This window comes from Canis lupus, chromosome 26, assembly GCF_003254725.2.
Source record: "Canis lupus dingo isolate Sandy chromosome 26, ASM325472v2, whole genome shotgun sequence".
In the NCBI taxonomy this organism is placed as follows: Eukaryota; Metazoa; Chordata; class Mammalia; order Carnivora; family Canidae; genus Canis; species Canis lupus.
In genome coordinates, this window is record NC_064268.1 from 10,340,205 (window position 1) to 10,359,987 (window position 19,783).

General features: G+C 38.8%; 1 protein-coding gene across 3 annotated transcripts in view; it reads left to right on the forward strand.

Moving 5' to 3' along the window:
* PTPN11 (protein tyrosine phosphatase non-receptor type 11) overlaps positions 1–19,783 on the forward strand; it is an 83,016-nt gene that overhangs the window by 19,254 nt on the left and 43,979 nt on the right. For all 3 annotated transcript variants that reach the window (XM_025474009.3, XM_025474010.3, XM_049101680.1), the window contains exons 3-6: positions 6,286–6,480; positions 8,852–9,044; positions 13,507–13,623; positions 14,649–14,762. In XM_025474009.3, the coding sequence (XP_025329794.1) occupies positions 6,286–6,480; positions 8,852–9,044; positions 13,507–13,623; positions 14,649–14,762 (619 nt within the window). The remainder of the gene's footprint in view (positions 1–6,285; positions 6,481–8,851; positions 9,045–13,506; positions 13,624–14,648; positions 14,763–19,783) is intronic.

Genomic DNA, 19,783 nt, shown 5'->3' on the forward strand with positions numbered 1-19,783 from the left:
TTGATCCCGGGAGTCTGGGATCATGCCCTGAGCTGAAAGCAGATGTTCAACCACTGAGCCACCCAGATGTCCCTCCTCTTCAAAAAGATTTAAAACAAACTAAAAACAACTCAGTGTCCCACAATAGAGGGTTGGATAAACTGTTGTAGGTTTATTTAGGATACCTTTGGGACTTGAGAAATCTCTTTCTGGCTTAGATTAGTTTTTTGAGGATCTCCTGTCCTTAATGTTGACTTGTGTTTTAATATAAGGAATGGGTTTTTCAGTCCTCAGGGCTTGTCTCACCATAGGCTTCTAACTTAAAGTTGTGTGATATTTGAGCTGTAAGAGTTTGGAAGAGAATATATAGTGATCATGATCATGATCATGATGATAGCAAACATGACTGAGGACTTGACATATGCACCAGGCTGTTGTGTCAAGCACTCTACACATATCATTGTATTTAATTTTCCCAACAACTGAGGAATAATTATCTTCATAATTATCTTCATTTTCCAGGTGAGTAAGCTGAGGCACAGAGGTTAAGTTAGTTAGCTGGTCTCACAGCTAGTCAGTGACAGAACCAGGACTAGGGAATTGGTGGGATTTTTTCCCCTTTGTCCTCCACTTTTTGTTTTGAAAAATTTCTGACCTATAGAAAACTTGAAAGATGAATATAGTGAACACCCACATTGTTTTCACCTGTCAGCATTTTGTCATGCTTGCCCTTTCTGAGTATGTGTATGTACTTTTTTCCCCCTGAACTTTTTGAAAATAAATTGCAGATAATCAGGATATTTATTTTACCTTTATTTTATTTAAAACATTTTTTTACAGATTTTATTTTTAAGTAATCTCTACACCCACTGTGGGGCTTGAACTCACAACCCCAAGATCGAGTCACATGCTCTTCCAGCTGAGCCAGCCAGTTGCCCCTGGTTTTATCTTTAAATACTTTAGTGTATATCAAATAAAGGCATTCTCCTGTATAACTACAAAATCGTTATAGGTAATACATTTTAACCTTGCTTTAATAATATTGTCTAATATATAATATATCATGTGTATTTGGATTTCCCTTATTTTAGTAATGGCTTTTGAAGCAGTTGAAAGTCTCCTCACTTTCCACCCTCCCCCACCCTGAGACTAGAGTCAGGAGGATCTAGTCAAGGATCATTTATTGCATTTAATTTTTATGTTTCTGGTCTCTCTCACCTTTTTTTTTAATCTCCATCTTTTGGCTTTTTGGCCGGTCGCTTCTAAGGTTGTCCTCCAATCTCAATTCACTGATTGTTTTCTCATTTTTACAGAGATAAAACATTTTGGCAAGCACACTCCAGAGGTGATGCTGGATCCATCCCATTATTTGACAGGAGGAAGCACAGGATGTCTATTTGCCCCATCTTTTGGTGATACTCAGTTTAATCACTTGATTCTGGTGTTTGCCAGATTTTTTTATTACAAAGATGCTTTGTTCTTTTAGTGATTAATAAGTGATCTGAGGGATGATAGTTTGTATCTTTTTCCCCAACATTTTTTTATTTCATGTTTTTACCATATGTTGATGAAATTTGTCTGAATAAATCATATTGGTGCCTGAAACTTATTTTTGTAATTCTGTTCTTTTTTTTTTTAAAGATTTTATTTGGGACACCTGGGTAGCTCAGCGGTTTAGCACCTGCCTTCAGCCCAGGGCGTGATCCTGGAATCCTGGGATCAAGTCCCACATCGGGCTCCCTGTGTGGAGCCTGCTTCTCCCTCTGCCTGTGTCTCTGCCTCTCTCTCTCTGGGTCTCTCATGAATAAATAAATAAAATCTTAAAAAAATATAAAAAAAATTAAAGATTTTCTTTTTTTTTTTTATTTGAGAGAGAGCGCATGAGCGGTGGGGGGCAAGTGCAGAGAGACAGAGGGAGAAGCAGACTCCCTGGTGAACAAGAGCCAATGCAGGATGATCTCAGGACCCCCAAAAGCAGACACTTAACTGACTGAGCCACCCAAGCACCCCTCTAATTCTGTTATTTCTACATTTATTAGTTGTCATTCTTCTATAAATAAATGCTCCAACCTTCCCTCCCCCTTTATATTTTGGAGAATCACTATGGATTTATAATGATACTTTTTCTTCTTTTTTTTTTTTTTACATATTTTATTTATTCATGAGAGACACAGAGAGAGAAAGAGGCAGAGACATAGGCAGAGGGAGAAGCAGGCTCCCTGTAAGGAGCCTGATGTGGGATTCTATCCTGGACCCTGGGATCATGCCCTGAGCCGAAGGCAGATGCTCAACCGCTGAGCCACCCAGGCATCCCTTTTTCTTTTTTTATCCAGTGTACTGTAATTCTCTGGCCTCATCATTATTTTTTATTTTCACTTTTTTAATAAAGATTTTATTTATTCATAGAGACACACACACACACACACACACAGAGAGAGAGAGAGAGGCAGAGACATAGGCAGAGGGAGAAGCAGGCTCCACACAGGGAGCCCGACATGGGACTTGATCCTGGGTCTCCAGGATCACATCCTGGGCCGAGGCAGGCGCCTAACTGCTGAACCACCCAGGGATCCCCGAATACTATCTTTATAGTTTACTTTTTTCACTTATAGAAATCTTTTAATGATCTTTCTCATTTTTGTAGTCAACTGAATAGCATATACCTTTCTACAATTTCCCTAGGGATACCTATAGATGAGAAGTCAGTTTTTTCTTTCTTTCTTTCTTTTTTTTTTTTTAAGTCAGTTTTTTCTAATAGTTATTTAACAGTGATAGATAAGGCTCCAGTGAATGTGATCACATTTTGCATATGTTTTGTGCTTTTGAAAATCTGTTTTCAGGGTGAATTCCTGAGAGTGAGGTGATTGGGGCAGAGAGTAAATGCTATGATAGCATAGTTTTTTCAAATTCTTTTCCGTAGCGATTGTGTCATTTTGTACTTCCACCAATAATATATGAGGGGCCTATTTTTCCACAGCTTCACCATTTGAGTGTGGTCAAACTTTTCTTTTTTATTAACTTAATAGGTGAGAAATAGTATCTCTGTGAATTTTTATTTTTTAATTTTTATTTCTCTCAGGATTGAAATTTAACATCCTTTAATATGTTTAATGACCATTTTTACTATCTTTTTTGTGAACTCTTAGAACCACTGCTTTTAATGACTGTGCAGCCCTGCCAAGTTTCATTTTTTATTTTTCTTCATATATCATACAGACACTGTCATATATGTGCACATTCCTCTGTGTGTGCATGTATGCAAGCATGTATGATGTGTTCTGGTTCTGTGCAGTCTAACCTTTGTGTTATGTGCCCATGCTTAAAAATTGATCATCATGTTGCCTTATATTCATTCAGTTTGTCAAGGAAGATCCCTTTTCCTTTCCCCCTTGTCCTCTCACTCTCCCTTTTTAATTTTGAGGAAAAGGAAACGCAGAAAAATAAAATTATGCAAATTATCCATGTTGTTTTTCCTGCCAGTCATTTTTTCCTTCAAAATAGAATATAAAATAAAACAAAATTTCCCTTTATTCACCATTCTTGGTCCTATTCTTCCTTTTGTCCTATTGGCAGCTACTTTCATGAGCTTGTTGTACTTCTAATCCATTAAAAAATAGTATATATGTGTATATTTGTAATATAGTAACATTACATGGAAATAATATCTTTATGGTAATAAAATATAATGTATAGGGCAGCCCAGGTGGCTCAGCGGTTTAGCGCCGCCTTCGGCCCAGGGCCTGACCCTGGAGACCCGGGATCGAGTCCCATGTCGGGCTCCCTGCGTGGAGCCTGCTTCTCCCTCTGGCTGTGTCTCTGCCTCTCTCTCTCTCTCTCTCTCTCTCTGTCTCTCATGAATAAATAAATAAAATCTTTAAAAAAGATATATAACATATATGTGTGTATGTAGATCTGTATCTTGAATAATATATAGTATTACTTGTCTGTGTGCTTATATTTTCATAAATGATACATGCTGAGCATATCATTCTACATTGTGTTTCTTTCATGTAGTATTATATTTTTGAAATCCATCTCTGTGTCTGTGTATTAATGTAGCTCATACCTGAAATATCTTTTTTTTTTGTTTTTTTTGAAGATTTTACTTATTTACTCATGAGAGACACAGAGAGAGAGGCAGAGACATAGGCAGAGGGAGAAGCAGGCTACCTGTGGGGAGCCTGATGTGGGGGCCTCGATCTCTGGACCCTGGGATCACTACCTGAGCCAGAGGCAGATGCTCAACCACTGAGCCACACAGGCATCCCCTGAAATATCTTTTTTTGTGTTATGTCATTAAGTAAAGGCTAGAAATGGGAAGCTCAAGTGTTAAAGTAGAATTAGATACAGTTGGGAGGAGGGTGACCCGAAGGACTCTTTTCACTTACTGGAAAATGTTGTCACCAAAAATTAGAAGTGAGTATTGTCAGTAACATTATGGGATGGTTTTTCTTATATTCTTTAGTTCCCGTGTTTTTTTTCCTTTGGTAGAAATGTGTTTATATTTTCCAGAAGCTTCATCAATAATGCTACAGGGTCAGACTAAGGTCAGTCGTTATCATTTTAGAAGTGCCTGGTCCTTTGTGGGGTGGGGGTGGGGGGTTTACCCCCCAAGGTAATAATGGGTGTCCTTGTGATGTACTCATTTGCTCAGAAAACTGAATGGAAGTCACAGACTGCTTCAGCTAACTAAAATACCAAGTTTTAGAAACTTTTGGTCAATGTTTTGTCAACTCAGTAGGATAGCATTTTAGCCATTTTATGCTGGAAACTGTCAATTGTGTTCTTTTTTTTTTTTAATTTATTTATGATAGTGCACAGAGAGAGAGAGAGAGAGGCAGAGACACAGGCAGAAGGAGAAGCAGGCTCCATGCACCGGGAGCCTGACGTGGGATTCGATCCCGGGTCTCCAGGACCGTGCCCTGGGCCAAAGGCAGGTGCTTAACCACTGCGCCACCCAGGGATCCCTCAATTGTTCTTAAAGTGATTATTTAAGGTACAATTATATATAGTATCATAAGTGCACCATGACATGAATTTTGACAACTATATATGTAACCAACAGTACAGTCACAATATTTTTATCACTCTAGAAGATTCCTCTGTGTCCATTTCTAATCTCCTTCCTTCTGCGTAGCTACCACTGTTCTCATTTCAAACCCTGTAGACTAGTTTTGCTTATTCTACAATTTCATTGACAATTGAAGTCATACAGTATATATTCATTTGTGTCTGGCTTCTCTCTCTCTTCTCTTTTATTTTTATTTATTATTTTTTCTTTTAATTTATTCATGAGAGACAGTGAGAGGGGGGCAGAGACACAGGCAGAAGGAGAAGTAGGCTCCATGCAGGGACCCCGATGTGGGACTCAATCCCAGGTCTCCAGGATCAGGCTCTGGGCTGAAGGCAGCAGCTAAACCACTGAGCCACCCGGGCTGCCCTCTCTCTCTTTTTTAAAGGTTTTATTTTTAAGTAATCTCTATACCCAGCGTGGGCCTTGAAACTCACAACCCCAAGACCAAGAGTCATATGCTCCCCTTCCTGAGCCAGCCAGGCACCCCTGGTTTCTTTCTCTTAACGTAAAGTTTTTGAGATTATCCATGTAATTGTATGTATCAGTGTGTTTTTTTTTTAATTGCTGTGCAGTGTTCTGTGGTCTGAATATGTAACTATTTATTTGTCCATTTTGGTGATAAATGTTTGAGTTGCCAGGATTTTTCTATCTCAAATAAAGCTGCAATAATATTCTTCTACAAGTCCTTGGGTAGCTATACAGTTTCATTTTTTGGGGGGGGGGGTGCAAAATACTTATGAGTGGTTTTACTGGATTAGAAAATAGATGTTTAACTTTATGTGTCTTTTTTTTTTTTTTTTAAGATTTTATTTACTTATTCATGAGAGACACAGAGAGAGGGGCAGAGACACAGGCAGAGGGAGAAGGAGGCTCCCTGAGGGGAGCCTGATGTGGGACTCCATCCTGGGTCTCCAGGATCATGCCCTGAGCCGAAGGCAGACACCCAACCGCTGAGCCACCCAGGCATCCCTAACTTTATGTGTCTCGATTAATTACTGATGAGAAAAATTATTGCCACTTAATATATGCATTTCGGTCAGACTTCCAAAATAGAAGTTGTACAAGGGAAAGGAGCCAGGCAACAAAGCCTTTGTGTTGAAATGGTTGACTTGTAAACTGGCTCCTTGGGTATGTTTCAATGTTTAGGTGAAATCTGATATAAAATGTGAGATCCATTTTTACTAGTGTAGCTCTTTATTAGTTTTTGTTTTCCCCCTAATGGACTCTTTTAGAAGAAATGGCGCTGTCACCCACATCAAGATTCAGAACACTGGTGATTACTATGACTTGTATGGAGGGGAAAAGTTTGCCACGTTGGCTGAGTTGGTCCAGTATTATATGGAACATCACGGACAATTAAAAGAGAAGAATGGAGATGTTATTGAGCTTAAATATCCTCTGAACTGTGCAGATCCTACCTCTGAAAGGTCAGTGATGTTTAATGCACCTCTTCCATGCCATAGGTGTTCTACGAATGCATTACGGGGCTTTGGCTTTACCTGTTTCTCAAGTTGTAATCTTTGCAACTAAGTAAGTTTTACTGAAGCAAGAATCATAGGATGAAATTATTTTCAGAGTGCCTTTTTTCTGGTGAAAGTTTCGATTAACATTCCTTATGCTTAATTTTGCAGGGGTCACAGACTATTCCTGTATATACTTGGTACATGCAGTAATTTTAAGATTATTGAATTCGAGCCCATAATCTTTAAGAATTAGGAGAGGAAAATAAGTGCTAATGGAGGCGCCCAAACAGCAGCAGTTCCCTGTAGCAGCTCCCCATCAGCTATTCAGCCATGCCACCAACAGATGTCAGTTTAAGCTCAGAAGCTGAAAGTCAGAGCTTGCAGAGGGTCAGATTTTTCATCAGTTCTGTTCTGTTATATCCACAAATGTGGGAGAATGACCTTGCTTAGAGGGAATTACGTTATTTCTGAGATCATCTTTCGCTTGATTTGGAACTAAGCTGATGAAAGCTGAGACTTGACTTATTTTTATTGATTTTATTGGTTTTCTACATTCCCACTCTCCTCTCTGACTCAGTACAAACTCAGGGTCTACTTAATTAGGTTTGTATATTTTGTATCTTCAGGTAGGTCTCTTCAACTTGCATCTTCATGTCAGTGCTGTTACAGGCAGATAATTTCTCTAGCTATACTATAACTTCAAGCAAAAGGCTGTTTGCCAACTCAGTTTATTTCTGAATTTTACTCTGTTCATTTGAGGGTGGATGAAAAACAATTCACTGTATATTCCTCTAGTGATGAGCCACTACACTAGCACTATCTGCCATGATAGTTAGTGCTTGCTTTCTTATCAAGATCCTGAGGGAAAAAGCCACATTATTAATATAACTATGTGAAGGTTTTTTAAAAAGTTTGTTTGTTTATTTATTTAATCTCTATCCCCAACATGGGGCTTGAATTCATGACCCCAAGGTCACGAGTCACAGGCTCTTCTGACTGAGCCAGCCAGATGCCCTGTTAAAATGTTTTTTTATAGTATCCTAGAGTGATATCTCAAAATCTGTCCTCTCGTGACCCGCATCAGGACTCTCGAGTACTGGGTAAAAATGCAGATTGCTGGGCTCCTTTCAAATGTAGTATATTGCTATTTCTGGTTGGGCGGCATGGGAATTCATTTTTTTAGCAAAATCCTTCAGCTTTTCCATAAATATTATATGCTTTAGAAATGATAACCCAGCATACAGTCTAAAGATACTGACAGCAAACTTGGAAGCTGTTGAAGTATTGGTTGGAAATATTAAGGAATTTGGAGTGCTTAAATTAATTTATAATGAAAATTTTTTAATGTAATGTTCACATACCAAAGCAAGGACAAACATTCAAATGATTTTTTTTCTTTTTCTTTTTTTTAAGATTTTATTTATTTATTCATGAGACACAGAGAGAGAGAGGCAGAGACACAGGCAGAGGGAGAAGCAGGCTCCATGCAGGGAATCCAACGTGGGACTCGATCCCGGGTCTCCAGGATCAGGCCCTGGGCCCAAGGCAGTGCTAAACCACTGAGCCACCCGGGCTGCCCGATTTTTTTGTTTCTACCATGACCACCTTATTTTAATTTCTTTCTCTTTTCTTTTTTCTTTTCTTTTCTTTTCTTTTCTTTTCTCTTTTCTTTTCTTTTCTTTTCTTTTCTTTTCTTTTCTTTTCTCTTTTCTTTTCTTTCTCCTCCCTCCCTCCCTCCCTCCCTCCCTTTCTTTCTTTCTTTCTTCCTTTCTTCCTTTCTTCCTTTCTGATTTTATTTACTTACTTGAGAGAAGGCACGAGCAGGGAGTGGGGGGTAAGGGGCAGAGGAATAAGCAGACCCTCTCCTGAGTAGGGAGCCAGATGTGGGGCTTGATCTCAAGACCCCCAGATCATGACTCAAGCTTAAGGCAGATGTTTAACTGACTGAGCCACCCAGGCGCCAGTATTTTAATTTCTTTAAATGACTGTGATTCAATAGTCCTTTTACGGTAGGGCATGGAGAAATGGCAAAGTGCATTTTTAAAAGATGGGAGATTCAAAAGAAAATAGGAAAGAGTGAGGGCATTTGTTTACAAATGACTGTGGGCCCATTTAAAAAGTTTAATGATTATTCTTAACATCTTTCTCATTTTTTTCCTGCCTGTTTGGAAAGCATGTTGTCTCATGTGGGATTGGCCAGTCTCTTAGAGGAATGAGTCTGTTTTTTAACTGTGTTCAGGAGAGATGGCTCTATATAGTAGTTTTGTGAAAGAATACTATGAACCTGTGGCAGAACTCCATTGATTTTTCATTTAAAATCAACATTTCATTTTAGGTGGTTTCATGGACACCTGTCTGGGAAAGAAGCAGAGAAATTACTAACTGAGAAAGGAAAACACGGTAGCTTCCTGGTACGAGAGAGCCAGAGCCACCCTGGAGATTTTGTTCTCTCTGTCCGCACTGGTGATGACAAAGGGGAGAGCAATGATGGCAAGTCTAAAGTGACCCATGTCATGATCCGTTGTCAGGTAAGATCCCACTTGAACTACCCGTCTGGCAGAATGTCGTCTTTGGGTGATTCTTCTGCTGGAGGAAGACGGACATCACTTCTGGTCAGAATCTCCTGGCTCCTCCAATCATAGGTGTATATGCTTTTAGAACATTATTTATTATAATTGTTTCATTGTTTCAGAACTTTATTAAATTATTTCCAGTCTCTCGCTGGCAGATTAAGTCATGCCTCAGTGTATCACCTTTTGCCCCGTACTGGCTAATCTGTTTTTGCTGGAGTCAGCCTCATTCGCCATGTTTCGGAAGTGATGGCCTCAGCTTCTCCGATTCTCCCAGTGTGGCATATGACTGCATTCATAGTCCAGAGTTCTTGCATTAACGCTGGGAAAATTGAACTCCTTCTTTCTTTCTCTCTTTCTCTCTCTCTCTTCCCTCCCTCTCTTTCCTTCCTTTCCTCCTTCCCCCTTCCTTTCTTCCTTCCCTCCTTCCTCCTGTCCTTCCTTCCTTCTTTTCTCCCTCCTTTTCTTTCTCCCTCCCTCTCTCCCTTCTTTCTTGATTTTATTTTTAAGTAATCTTTACACATAACATGGGGCTCAGACTTACAACCCTGAGGTGAAGCTCCACTGACTGAAACAGCCAGGTGCCCCTGAACTCACTATTTATTGTTTTTTTTTTTTTTTTAAGATTTTATTTATTTATTCATGAGAGACACAGAGAGAGAGACAGAGACACAGGCAGAGGGAGAAGCAGGCTCCATGCAGGGAGCCCTACGTGGGACTCGATCCTTGGACTCCAGGATCACAGCCTGGGCTGAAGGCGGTGCTAAACCGCTGAGCCACCCGGGCTTCCCTATTTATTGTTTTTAATGTGGTAATAGGATTAAGGAGGTTGATTCTTCGTCAACTATGTCTATGTCAAACTTTGTTTTGACATAGTTTCCTAAAAATATAAGTCAATTCACTTATTGACTTATTGATTGTTTTTAAATCACATATATATTTTAAGAACCCAGCTTTATTGAGGTACGATTCCATACTGTACAATTCGCCCTTTTAAATTGGACAGTTTCAAAAAAAATAAATTGGACAGTTTCGTGATTTTTGGTATATGCACATATTATGCAACCACTGACCCTAATTCCAGAACATTTTCATCACCCCAAAAAGAAACCCTGTGTTCATTACCTCATTATTTCTCCTCCTTCCAGCTCTTGATATCCACTAATCTTTTTTTTATTTTTATGGATTTGCCTGTTTTGGATGTTTCATATAGATGGAATTATAAAATGTGGCTTTTACATTGGTTTCTTTTACTTTACATACAAGGTTTATCCATATTGTGGTGTATGCCAACAAACTCTTTATTGTCAAATATTCCATTGTGTGGCTGGAGTACATTTTGTTCATTCATTAAAAGAATTGATGGGCATTTTGGCTATTATGAATAGTGCTGTTTATGTACACATAAACATTTGTGTATAGATGTTTATGATACCCTCTATTTGGTGAGACAACATCCTCATATTTTAATTTATAAAGTACAGTTTCCTTTAGTTCTTTTAAAATATTTATACTAGTTGATTTCAATTCTTTATCTGGGCTTTCTCAAGGATAGTGTTTATTGAGTACTCCCCCCGACCCCCCATGTTTGGTCCATACTTTCCTGTTGCTTTGCATGTTTCCTAATTTTTTTGTTGGAAACAAGACATTTTAAGTAATATGGTGATTCTGGAAATTAGATGACATCTTTTCCAGGGTTTGTTTTTGCTACTTTTTATTGTTGCTGTAGTTATTGTTGCTCTTTCTGTGTTTCGTGACTTTCCTTTATTCTTTGCCATGAGTAGCCACTGAAGTCTTTGCTTGGTTAGCTTAGTGGTCTGTTAATGATTGGACTGAGATTTCCTTAAGATTTCCTTAATCATTAGGTCTCCCAGCCTTTGCCAAGGGGGCTGTGTGTGTGCGTGTGTGTGTGTATTGGGGCACGGTTTCATTGCTCTGGCAGATTATAACACTGTCTTAGCCTTCACTTTCTGTTTGCACAGAACTTCAGGATGAGCTAGAGGTGAAGATTAGGGTTTTCTTGGATCTTCCCTGGACTTCACATGGCCTTGCACATACACATAGCCTTCTAGCTTCTTGAGAATATGTTAGAGTTTTTTTTTTTCTTTTACTTTTAATTTAAATTCCAGTTAGTTAACATACAGTATAATAGTTTCAGGTGTACAATATAGTGATTCAGCATTTCCGTACAAAGGCTGGTACTTCTCACAATAAGTACACTCCTTAATTCCCATTACCTATTTCCCCCATCCTCCCACCTGCCTCCCCTCTAGTAACCAATAGTTCTCTATAATTAACAATCTGTGTTTTGGTTTGCCTCTCTATGTTAGAAGTTTTCCAAGCCCTCTGTAGACATTGCCTAGATTTTCCTTCTTTCCTTTTGGTCAGTCTCTTATTTGCCTTAACTGGTATTCCCCACTGCAGGCTACTGTGATACTAAACAGTTGCTGTTGATTATTTTTAGCAGATCCCCTGAAGACAGGACTAAGTGAGCTCTAAGTCAGGTCAAATAAACACAGGCTCTGAAAACAGGACTTTTTCAGGGAGCTGCTAACCAGGCCAAATACAGGTGTATCTCAGAGATATTATGGATTTAATTCTAGACTACTACAGTAAAATTAATATGGCAATAAAGCAAGTCAAATGAATTTTTTGGTTTCCTAGTGCATATAAAAGTTACGTTTATGCTATACTATACTGTAGTTTATTAAGTGTGCAGTAGCATTATGTCTGAAAAAATAGACAATATACTTTTTTTGGGGGACAACATTAAAAAATACTTGATTGCTAAAAAGTGCTAACCATCATATGAGCTTTCAGTGAGTTATAATCACTGATTATGGATCACCATAACAAATATAATAATAATGAAAAAGTTTGAAATACTGAAAGAATTACCAAAATATGACACAGAGACACAAAGTGAGCAAATACTGTTGGAAAGATGGTACCAATAGACTTGCTTGATGGAGGGTTACCACAAACCTTTAATTTGTAAAAAATATATATCAGCAAAGCGCAATAAAGCAAAGTACAGTGAAACAAGGTTTGCCTGGAGGGATTATTCTCTGGGGATAGGTCCCATGAGAGAGCTCTAAATTCATTCTGTCCTCTGTAGCTGTGCTAGGTTGCTGGCTTTCATAGCTACTGTGGTTATGAGGCTGTTTGTTTTCAAGGCTATAGAAGAGCTGAAGAGAGATACATGGGAATATAGGGCAAGTTAAAATGCTACGGTTTGCTCCTTAGTCATTTTTCTTGAATAAATGTTTCTTGGACTGTTGCAGTTCTTGGTTAATTTCCAGGGTTCTGAGAAATATTATGAGAGCTTTTTTTTTTTTTTTTTTTTTTTAGATTTTATTTATTTGAGAGAGGGAAAGCATGAGAGAGAGACAGATCACAAAGAGGAGGGAGGGGTAGAGAGAGAAGCTCTCTTGCAGGGCTCATGACCTGAGCCGAAGGTAGATGCTTAACCGACTAAGCCATCCAGGCACCTCTGATGACAGTTTTTATTAGTGTTTTTGTTGCTTTTATGGAAGAATGGATTTTCAGAAGTCCTTTGTCATTCTGAAAATACTTCTTCCCCACACTCCCATCACAGTTTTATTTTTATTTTTTTAAAGATTTTATTTATTTATTCATGATAAAGAGAGAGAGAGAGAGAGGCAGAGACACAGGCAGAGGAAGAAGCAGGCTCTATGCTGGGATCCTGACGCGGAACTCAATCCCAGGACTCCAGGATCGCGCCCTGGACCAAAGACAGGTGCTAAACCACTGAGCCACCCAGGGATCCCGATCAGTTTTATTTTTAAATAAAAGATTGTACCTGAATATCTTCATATATCATTTCTAGGGTATTCTATTTTCTTAGTAATAATAATAACATCCTTTCCTGTTGTTTCCTTTAAATAGCCTATTTTGATCTTCTTATTAGAAAAAAGTTACCTAGTCTCTGTTTATAATTTCCCTTTTAAATTTTCATTACAAGAGGAAAGTAGAGACATGTATATTTTGCCTTCAGTGCTGCCTACCCAGCCTTGGAATTTGTTGTGCTTCAGAGAGAAGTGTTTACTTATCTTCTCTTCAGCAGCCTGCCTTATAGTTGCTTAGCCTAGAATGTAAGTAAATAGTAAAGAATACTGTTTTTCATTTCTTTAACTACTTAGTTAACTTATGAAGGGGACAATTTTTTGTACTCGAGTTGCTGAGAGATACTTAGAGCATCTCACACCTCACAGTCAGCTCTTTCACATTGGGTCAGCCTTTGCCCTTCCATTGTCCTCGTTTCCTTTTCTTTGTATTACTATAGCTGTTTGATCTTTGGGTGAGAGTCAGTCTGTATACTTCAGTTGGGAAAAACAGTAATTTAACATAAAGATAATAAGCAGGACTTTTTGTTTGTTTGTTTTTTTGGTCTTGAAAGGAACTGAAATATGATGTTGGTGGAGGAGAACGGTTTGACTCTTTGACAGATCTTGTGGAGCATTATAAGAAGAATCCCATGGTGGAAACTTTGGGCACAGTACTACAACTTAAGCAGGTGAGCTAAAACTCTTACCTCCTTATAGAGTTAAAAAACTCCTGATGGAATATTTCAAATATAGAGTAGTAGAATAGTGTCATGAACTTACACACACACTGATCAATTTACCAAGTCTTGTTTCATTGTTACTACATTCACTGTCCTCCTCCTTCAGTGTTTGGAAACAAATTCCAGATCTTGCATCATTTCCAGGATTGTCTCCATGTGTATCTCTAAAAGGCCTCCTAGAGGTTTTGTCTTTTTTTTTTAAGATTTTATTTATTTATTCATGAGAGACACACAGAGAGAAAGAGAGAGAGAGAGAGAGAGATCTCGAGAGAGAGAAAGGCAGAGACAGGCAGAGGGAGATGCAGAGAGAGAGAGAGAGAGAGAGATCTCGAGAGAGAGAAAGGCAGAGACAGGCAGAGGGAGATGCAGAGAGAGAGAGAGAGAGAGAGAGAGAGAGAGAAAGGCAGAGACAGGCAGTGGGAGATGCAGGCTCCATGCAGGGAACCCAATGTGGGACTTGATCCTGGACCAGGGATCACGACCTGAACCAAAGGTAGATGCTCAACCACTAAGCCACCCAGGTGTTCCCCTCCTAGAGTTTTTTTATTTTTTATTATTTTTTTTCTCCTAGAGTTTTTAAAGCAAGCTTTTAACAAGTTTTTATTCTAGATTTACCTTTGGTTACTTTGGGTTACCTTACTCACTTTGGAGCTATTGCTATTTCAGAGTTTACCTAGTGGCAGATTATATCATCTCTCTAAGTAATGTTGTGGTCTATTTATAAAGAAAAATAGGTTTGAATTTATGTTACTGGAGTAAAGTATGTGTGGAGATTGAAGAAAGATTTCCTCACAAAATAGAAAAGAAAGTGAAAGTGTATTTGAAAACTTTGATTGTGAATTACCATGTCCTTTGAATTTCTTACTCTTGCCTTATGAATATAAACATGGAAATTTTTTTTTTTTGCATTAACACCTTTTTTTTTTTTTTGGTAATACTTTCTTCATTTCACACCAACTGCTGAATTTGATTAGCCCCTCAACACAACACGTATCAATGCAGCTGAAATAGAAAGCCGGGTTCGAGAACTAAGCAAATTAGCTGAGACCACAGATAAAGTCAAACAAGGCTTTTGGGAAGAATTTGAGGTAAGTTATTAAAAAAAATCTTTTTAACTTGCGTTATTAAAAATACTATTTTTAATGAGAGAAAAGTTGGCCCTGTATTTGGAATTGGATAAAAGACTTGAATCTGTATTCTTTCTTAATTCAGCCATTGATTGACATGGCACAAGTTGCTGAGGGGGCTTCTTTGAAATAGAAGGGCATTGTGTTCTGGGAGAAGGGAGTTGGCAGTTAATATTAAATGGATGAGCCAATAGCTCCATTTGGCTCTTTTGGTTTGGACTGCTGGCAAAAAAACAGAAAAACAAAAGGATCTAATTCCTTTGGAAGATTTCCAGCATTGGCTGGCTTCTTTAGAAAGAATCTATAGCCTTCTTGCAGTGAATAAATAAAAATGAAATACCTCATGGTGGTTTTAATTTGGGAATTGACATTTATAACTTTGGGAAGTTAAGTGAACTGATTTCTTTCCTGAAACCAACTTGGGTAGGAGAATGTCTCCAGAGGGAATGTGCTGTGTTCCTGTTTCCCTCTGGTATGTTACTTACCAGTTCATATTGTAATGTCGTTCTCTCTTCTTATCCATTTGATTGGAAACCTCCTCAAAAACAAGAATTGTACCATACTTACCTTAATAGTTACCCCTAGCATGTGGCACAGTGCCTAGTACACAGTAGAAACTCCATGAATGGAGCCATGGATGGATATTTACATTAAGGTAACGTTGTATTGTTTTATTACTGTTCTGTTTATGGGAATGATTGACTATTCCATACTTTCTGTAGGACTTTAGAATTCATAAATATTTGTGAAATGAATGAATGGCCACATGAATTCCTTGAAACCACAGTAGTTCCAATAAACTTGTTGAGATAAACGTTATTTCCATTTTATGGAGGGGGGCAGCCTGAGTCTTGGGGAGGTTGAGTAAATCCTCCAATCTCTATACCACAAATATTGATTGTGCTATAGCACTTAGGTTGAGTGCAGAATAGAACAGTTATAGTCCTCGCTCCACAAGAACCTGAGCTCAGGTTTATTCGTTCATACGAGGTATTACGTTAATCGCTGAGGACATGATGGTGAACAGGATGGACAGGGTTTCTGTCTTTAAGGAGCTTCTAGTTGAGAGAGGGAAGACAGTGATGATCAACATAATGAGTCAGAATTTTTAAACCTCAAGCTCACTGCTCCCTTGATTCTGTCCCACCAGCAGAAAAAATAAAGGGCAGCATTTCTATTCATTTAATTACTTTCACTTTATTTCATTCATTTCATGTATAAAGCCTCATGAAATAGACATTTTACAAACCTTGCATTAAAATTTGTTTTGTTTTTTTTTTTAAAGATTTTATTTTATTTATTCATAGAGACAGAGAGAGAGAGAGGCAGAGACACAGGCAGAGGGAGAAGCAGGCACCACACAGAGAGCCTGACGTGGGACTCGATCCCGGGTCTCCAGGATCACGCCCTGGGCTGCAGGCGGCGCTAAACCGCTGCGCCACTGGGGCTGCCCTTGCATTAAAATTTGAATGAAGAACCTATTTTTCAAAACTTTTTATTATGTAAAATGTCAAATATATACAAAAGCAGAGAGAAGAGCATAATCGCAGCAATGTGTCTATCACCAAACGTTAACAATTGTTGATATAGGGCCAGTCTTTTTTAGCTACTCCTCAGTGATTCCCCTAGCCTTGGCTTATCTTTTTTTTTTTTTAAGATTTTATATATTCATTTTTAGAGAGAGTGAGTGAGTGAGAGTGGGGAGGAGATGTAAAAGGAGAGAGAGAATCTCAAGTAGATTCCATGCTGAGCATGGAGTCTGACCCAGGGCTGGATTCCACAACCCTGAGATCATGACCTGAGCCAAAACCAGAGGCTGAATGCTCAGCTGCTTGAGCCACCAAGGTGCCCCCAGCCTTGTCTTATCTTTTTTTTTTTTTTTTTTTAGCCTTGTCTTATCTTGAAGCAAATCCCAGGTGTTTTTTCATGTATAACTATTTCATTTCAAAAGATTTAAACCAGAATATCATTCTCACATGTAAAACTATTAATAATAACAATGTTAAATGGGTGTCATTCACTGTTCACATTTTCCTGATTGACATGTGTACATGTGTGCACAAACATGCAGTTTGTGTGGAGAGTGCCTTTTTCTACTTGATTAAGAAAAAACTTTGAAAAAAAAAAGAAAAAACTTTGAATGTGTTATATAGATTTGTATAAAGAACCTCCATATGTCATTATCAACTTTGCCAATTATTATTTTACTTGTAAATATTTCAGTATTTATGGAATTCTTAAAAAATTAATCAAAATACTCTTCCACATCTAGAAGAAAAGAACACAAGTTCATCAGATATAACTAAATTATGCCACTTGTTTTATAATTAAAAAATTTGTTGGGGGATCCCTGGGTGGCGCAGCGGTTTGGCACCTGCCTTTGGCCCGGGGTGTGATCCTGGAGACCCGGGATCGAATCCCACTTCGGGCTCCCGGTGCATGGAGCCTGCTTCTCCCTCTGCCTATGTCTCTGCCTCTCTCTCTCTCTCTCTGTGTGACTATCATAAATAAATAAAAATTTAAAAAAATTTGTTGGATTATGATTTAGATATGCTTCACACATACCTCTCTTTTAAAAGTCTTATGTCTCTTAATATTTTGGCTCCCTTCCATCCTTTCCTCCCCCCTTTCTTCTTCCTCTCCCTCATCGTAGTCCACTCGGTCTTCAGTAGCAAAATACCACAGGCTGGATAGTTTATAGACAGAAATGTATTTTTCATAGTTCTGGAAGTCTGAGATCAGGGTGCTAGCATGGTCAGGTGAGGGCCCTCTTCTGGGTTGTAGACTCTTGTATGCTTAGATAGCAGAAGGGATGAGGGAGCTCTGTGGGGTCTCTCTCTCTCTCTCTTTTTTAGAGAAAGAGTGTGTGTACATGCATGTGAGCAGGGGTAGGGAGGGCAGTAGGGAGGGGCAGTGGGGGAGGAGAGAGAATCCCAAGCAGGCTCCACACTGAGCATGGAGCCTGACACAGGGCTTGATACTATGACCCTGAGATCATGATCGGAGCTGAAGTCAAGAATCAGACGCTCACCTGACTGAGCCACCCAGGTGCCCCTGGGGTCTCTTTCTTTTAGAAGGATACCCTGCCTCTTAATATCATCACCTTTGGGGGTAGAAAAAAAAATATTTTTTTTGGAAAAAAATATTAAACTGTTTTTAGTAATCACAACTCAGCAAAATCCAAACCATAAGGAACTTTCAGGACAAAAGCCCTGCTTTCTCCAACAACAGCAACAACAAAGAGGAGAAGCAGGCTCCCCTTGAGCAGGGAGCCCAACATGGGGCTCAGGACCTTAGGATCATGGCTTAAGCAGAAGGCGGAGCTTAACCTAATGAGCCACCCAGGCACCCTAATAGTAACATTTTTAATGTTGCATGTTAAAAAACACAATAGTTGTCACTCATCTTTTTATTATTATTATTATTATTATTATTAAATATTGTTATTTTTTTAAAGATTTTATTTATTCAGGACACCTGGGTAGCTCAGCAGTTGAGTGCCTGCCTTTGGCCCAGGGCATGATCCTGGAGTCCCAGGATCGAGTCCCGAGGCGAGCTCCCTGCACAGCGAGGAGCCTGTTTCTCGCTCTCCCTCTGCCCCTGCTCGTGATTTCTCTCTCTCTCTCTCTCTGTCAAATAAATACAATTTTTAAAAAGAAAATTAAAAGATGTTGAACTTTCTTGGTAAAAATAAGACGTAGTGAGCTATTTTCAGTCTAGATCCATGTTCATCTGACACATTGTTGTAAAATGGTAGCTCAGGTGATCATTCATACACACACTTCCTTTATAGTGACTATGAACTTTCAAAAAAAATGACAACAGTGAAGTGGGTGTCTGTCGTAGTGGTGGATTATTGAATACTAAGTTCACTTAGGCAATGCTTAGGGAAAAAGTCAGACCTTCCCAGAGAGCTTGTGGTGGCAGGAGTTTTTCGAGATCTTGTTGGTGGGGTCAAGATATGAGCTTTGAACTCCTAGCCTTACTTTTCTGGCCTTGGAAAAAGAAGGTTGAATTGCTGGCCTAGTGGTTTCACTCTGTGACATTTCAAATTCAGGTCATCTTTTATACATTATTAACAAAAAAGGTGAGGGGGATTGAGTTGGCTTTTCGGGGAAGTGGAAAAAACAAGATCATGTCTTCTCTGTAGAGATCAGTCTGATGTGATAAAGCATCATTCACTACATCAGAGTATTAATGTTAAATCTGATAACCAAAGGTAGATAATAGCTGATGGTCTGCTTTCTGGGTCTCTTAGGTACCTGCTTCTCAAATCCAGTTAATTAATTAGTTAATTAATTAAAAAAAGATTTATTTATTAATGGAGAGACACAGAAAAAGAGGTAGAGACACACAGACAGAGAGAAAAGCAGGCTCCTTGCAGGGAGCCCCATGCGGGACTTGACCTCCGGACCAGGATCATGCCCTGAGCCGAAGGCAGATGCTCAACCACTGACCGGTCTCGGCGTCCCTCAAATCCAGTTAATTCTTAAAAAATGCCCTTTAACGTTGGGGTGAAGGGAGGATGGCTAAGAACAGAATCAAACCATTACAGAAAAAATGAGATATTTGGAAGCAGAGACTCATATTTTAAATCCTGTGAAACTGAAGTTTGATCCCAACAGCAAGGCATTATTATTTTAGCAATTATTTCAGTTGTTTCCTGGGAGGTGATACATTTGGGATCAGTTTCTTCTTACTGTGTGTTCTCATGCTCTTTAAAAGTGAACCAGAACTCTAAATTGCAATGCCTCTTGTAATTTAACTCTGACAGCTGTGTTTTGTTTGTTTCTATGGCCAACTCTGTTATCTGTAAAACTCTGTGTGTCCTTTCAGATATGTTACCCCAGAGGACACTTAGAGATTATTTCTGCATTTTATACATCCTTAAATACAAAGGATGTAAATACAAGCTTCTTATGAAGCTCTTTGGGTTAGGTCTTTTCTTCTTTGCTTCTAAAAGAAATTCAGGGGATACCTGG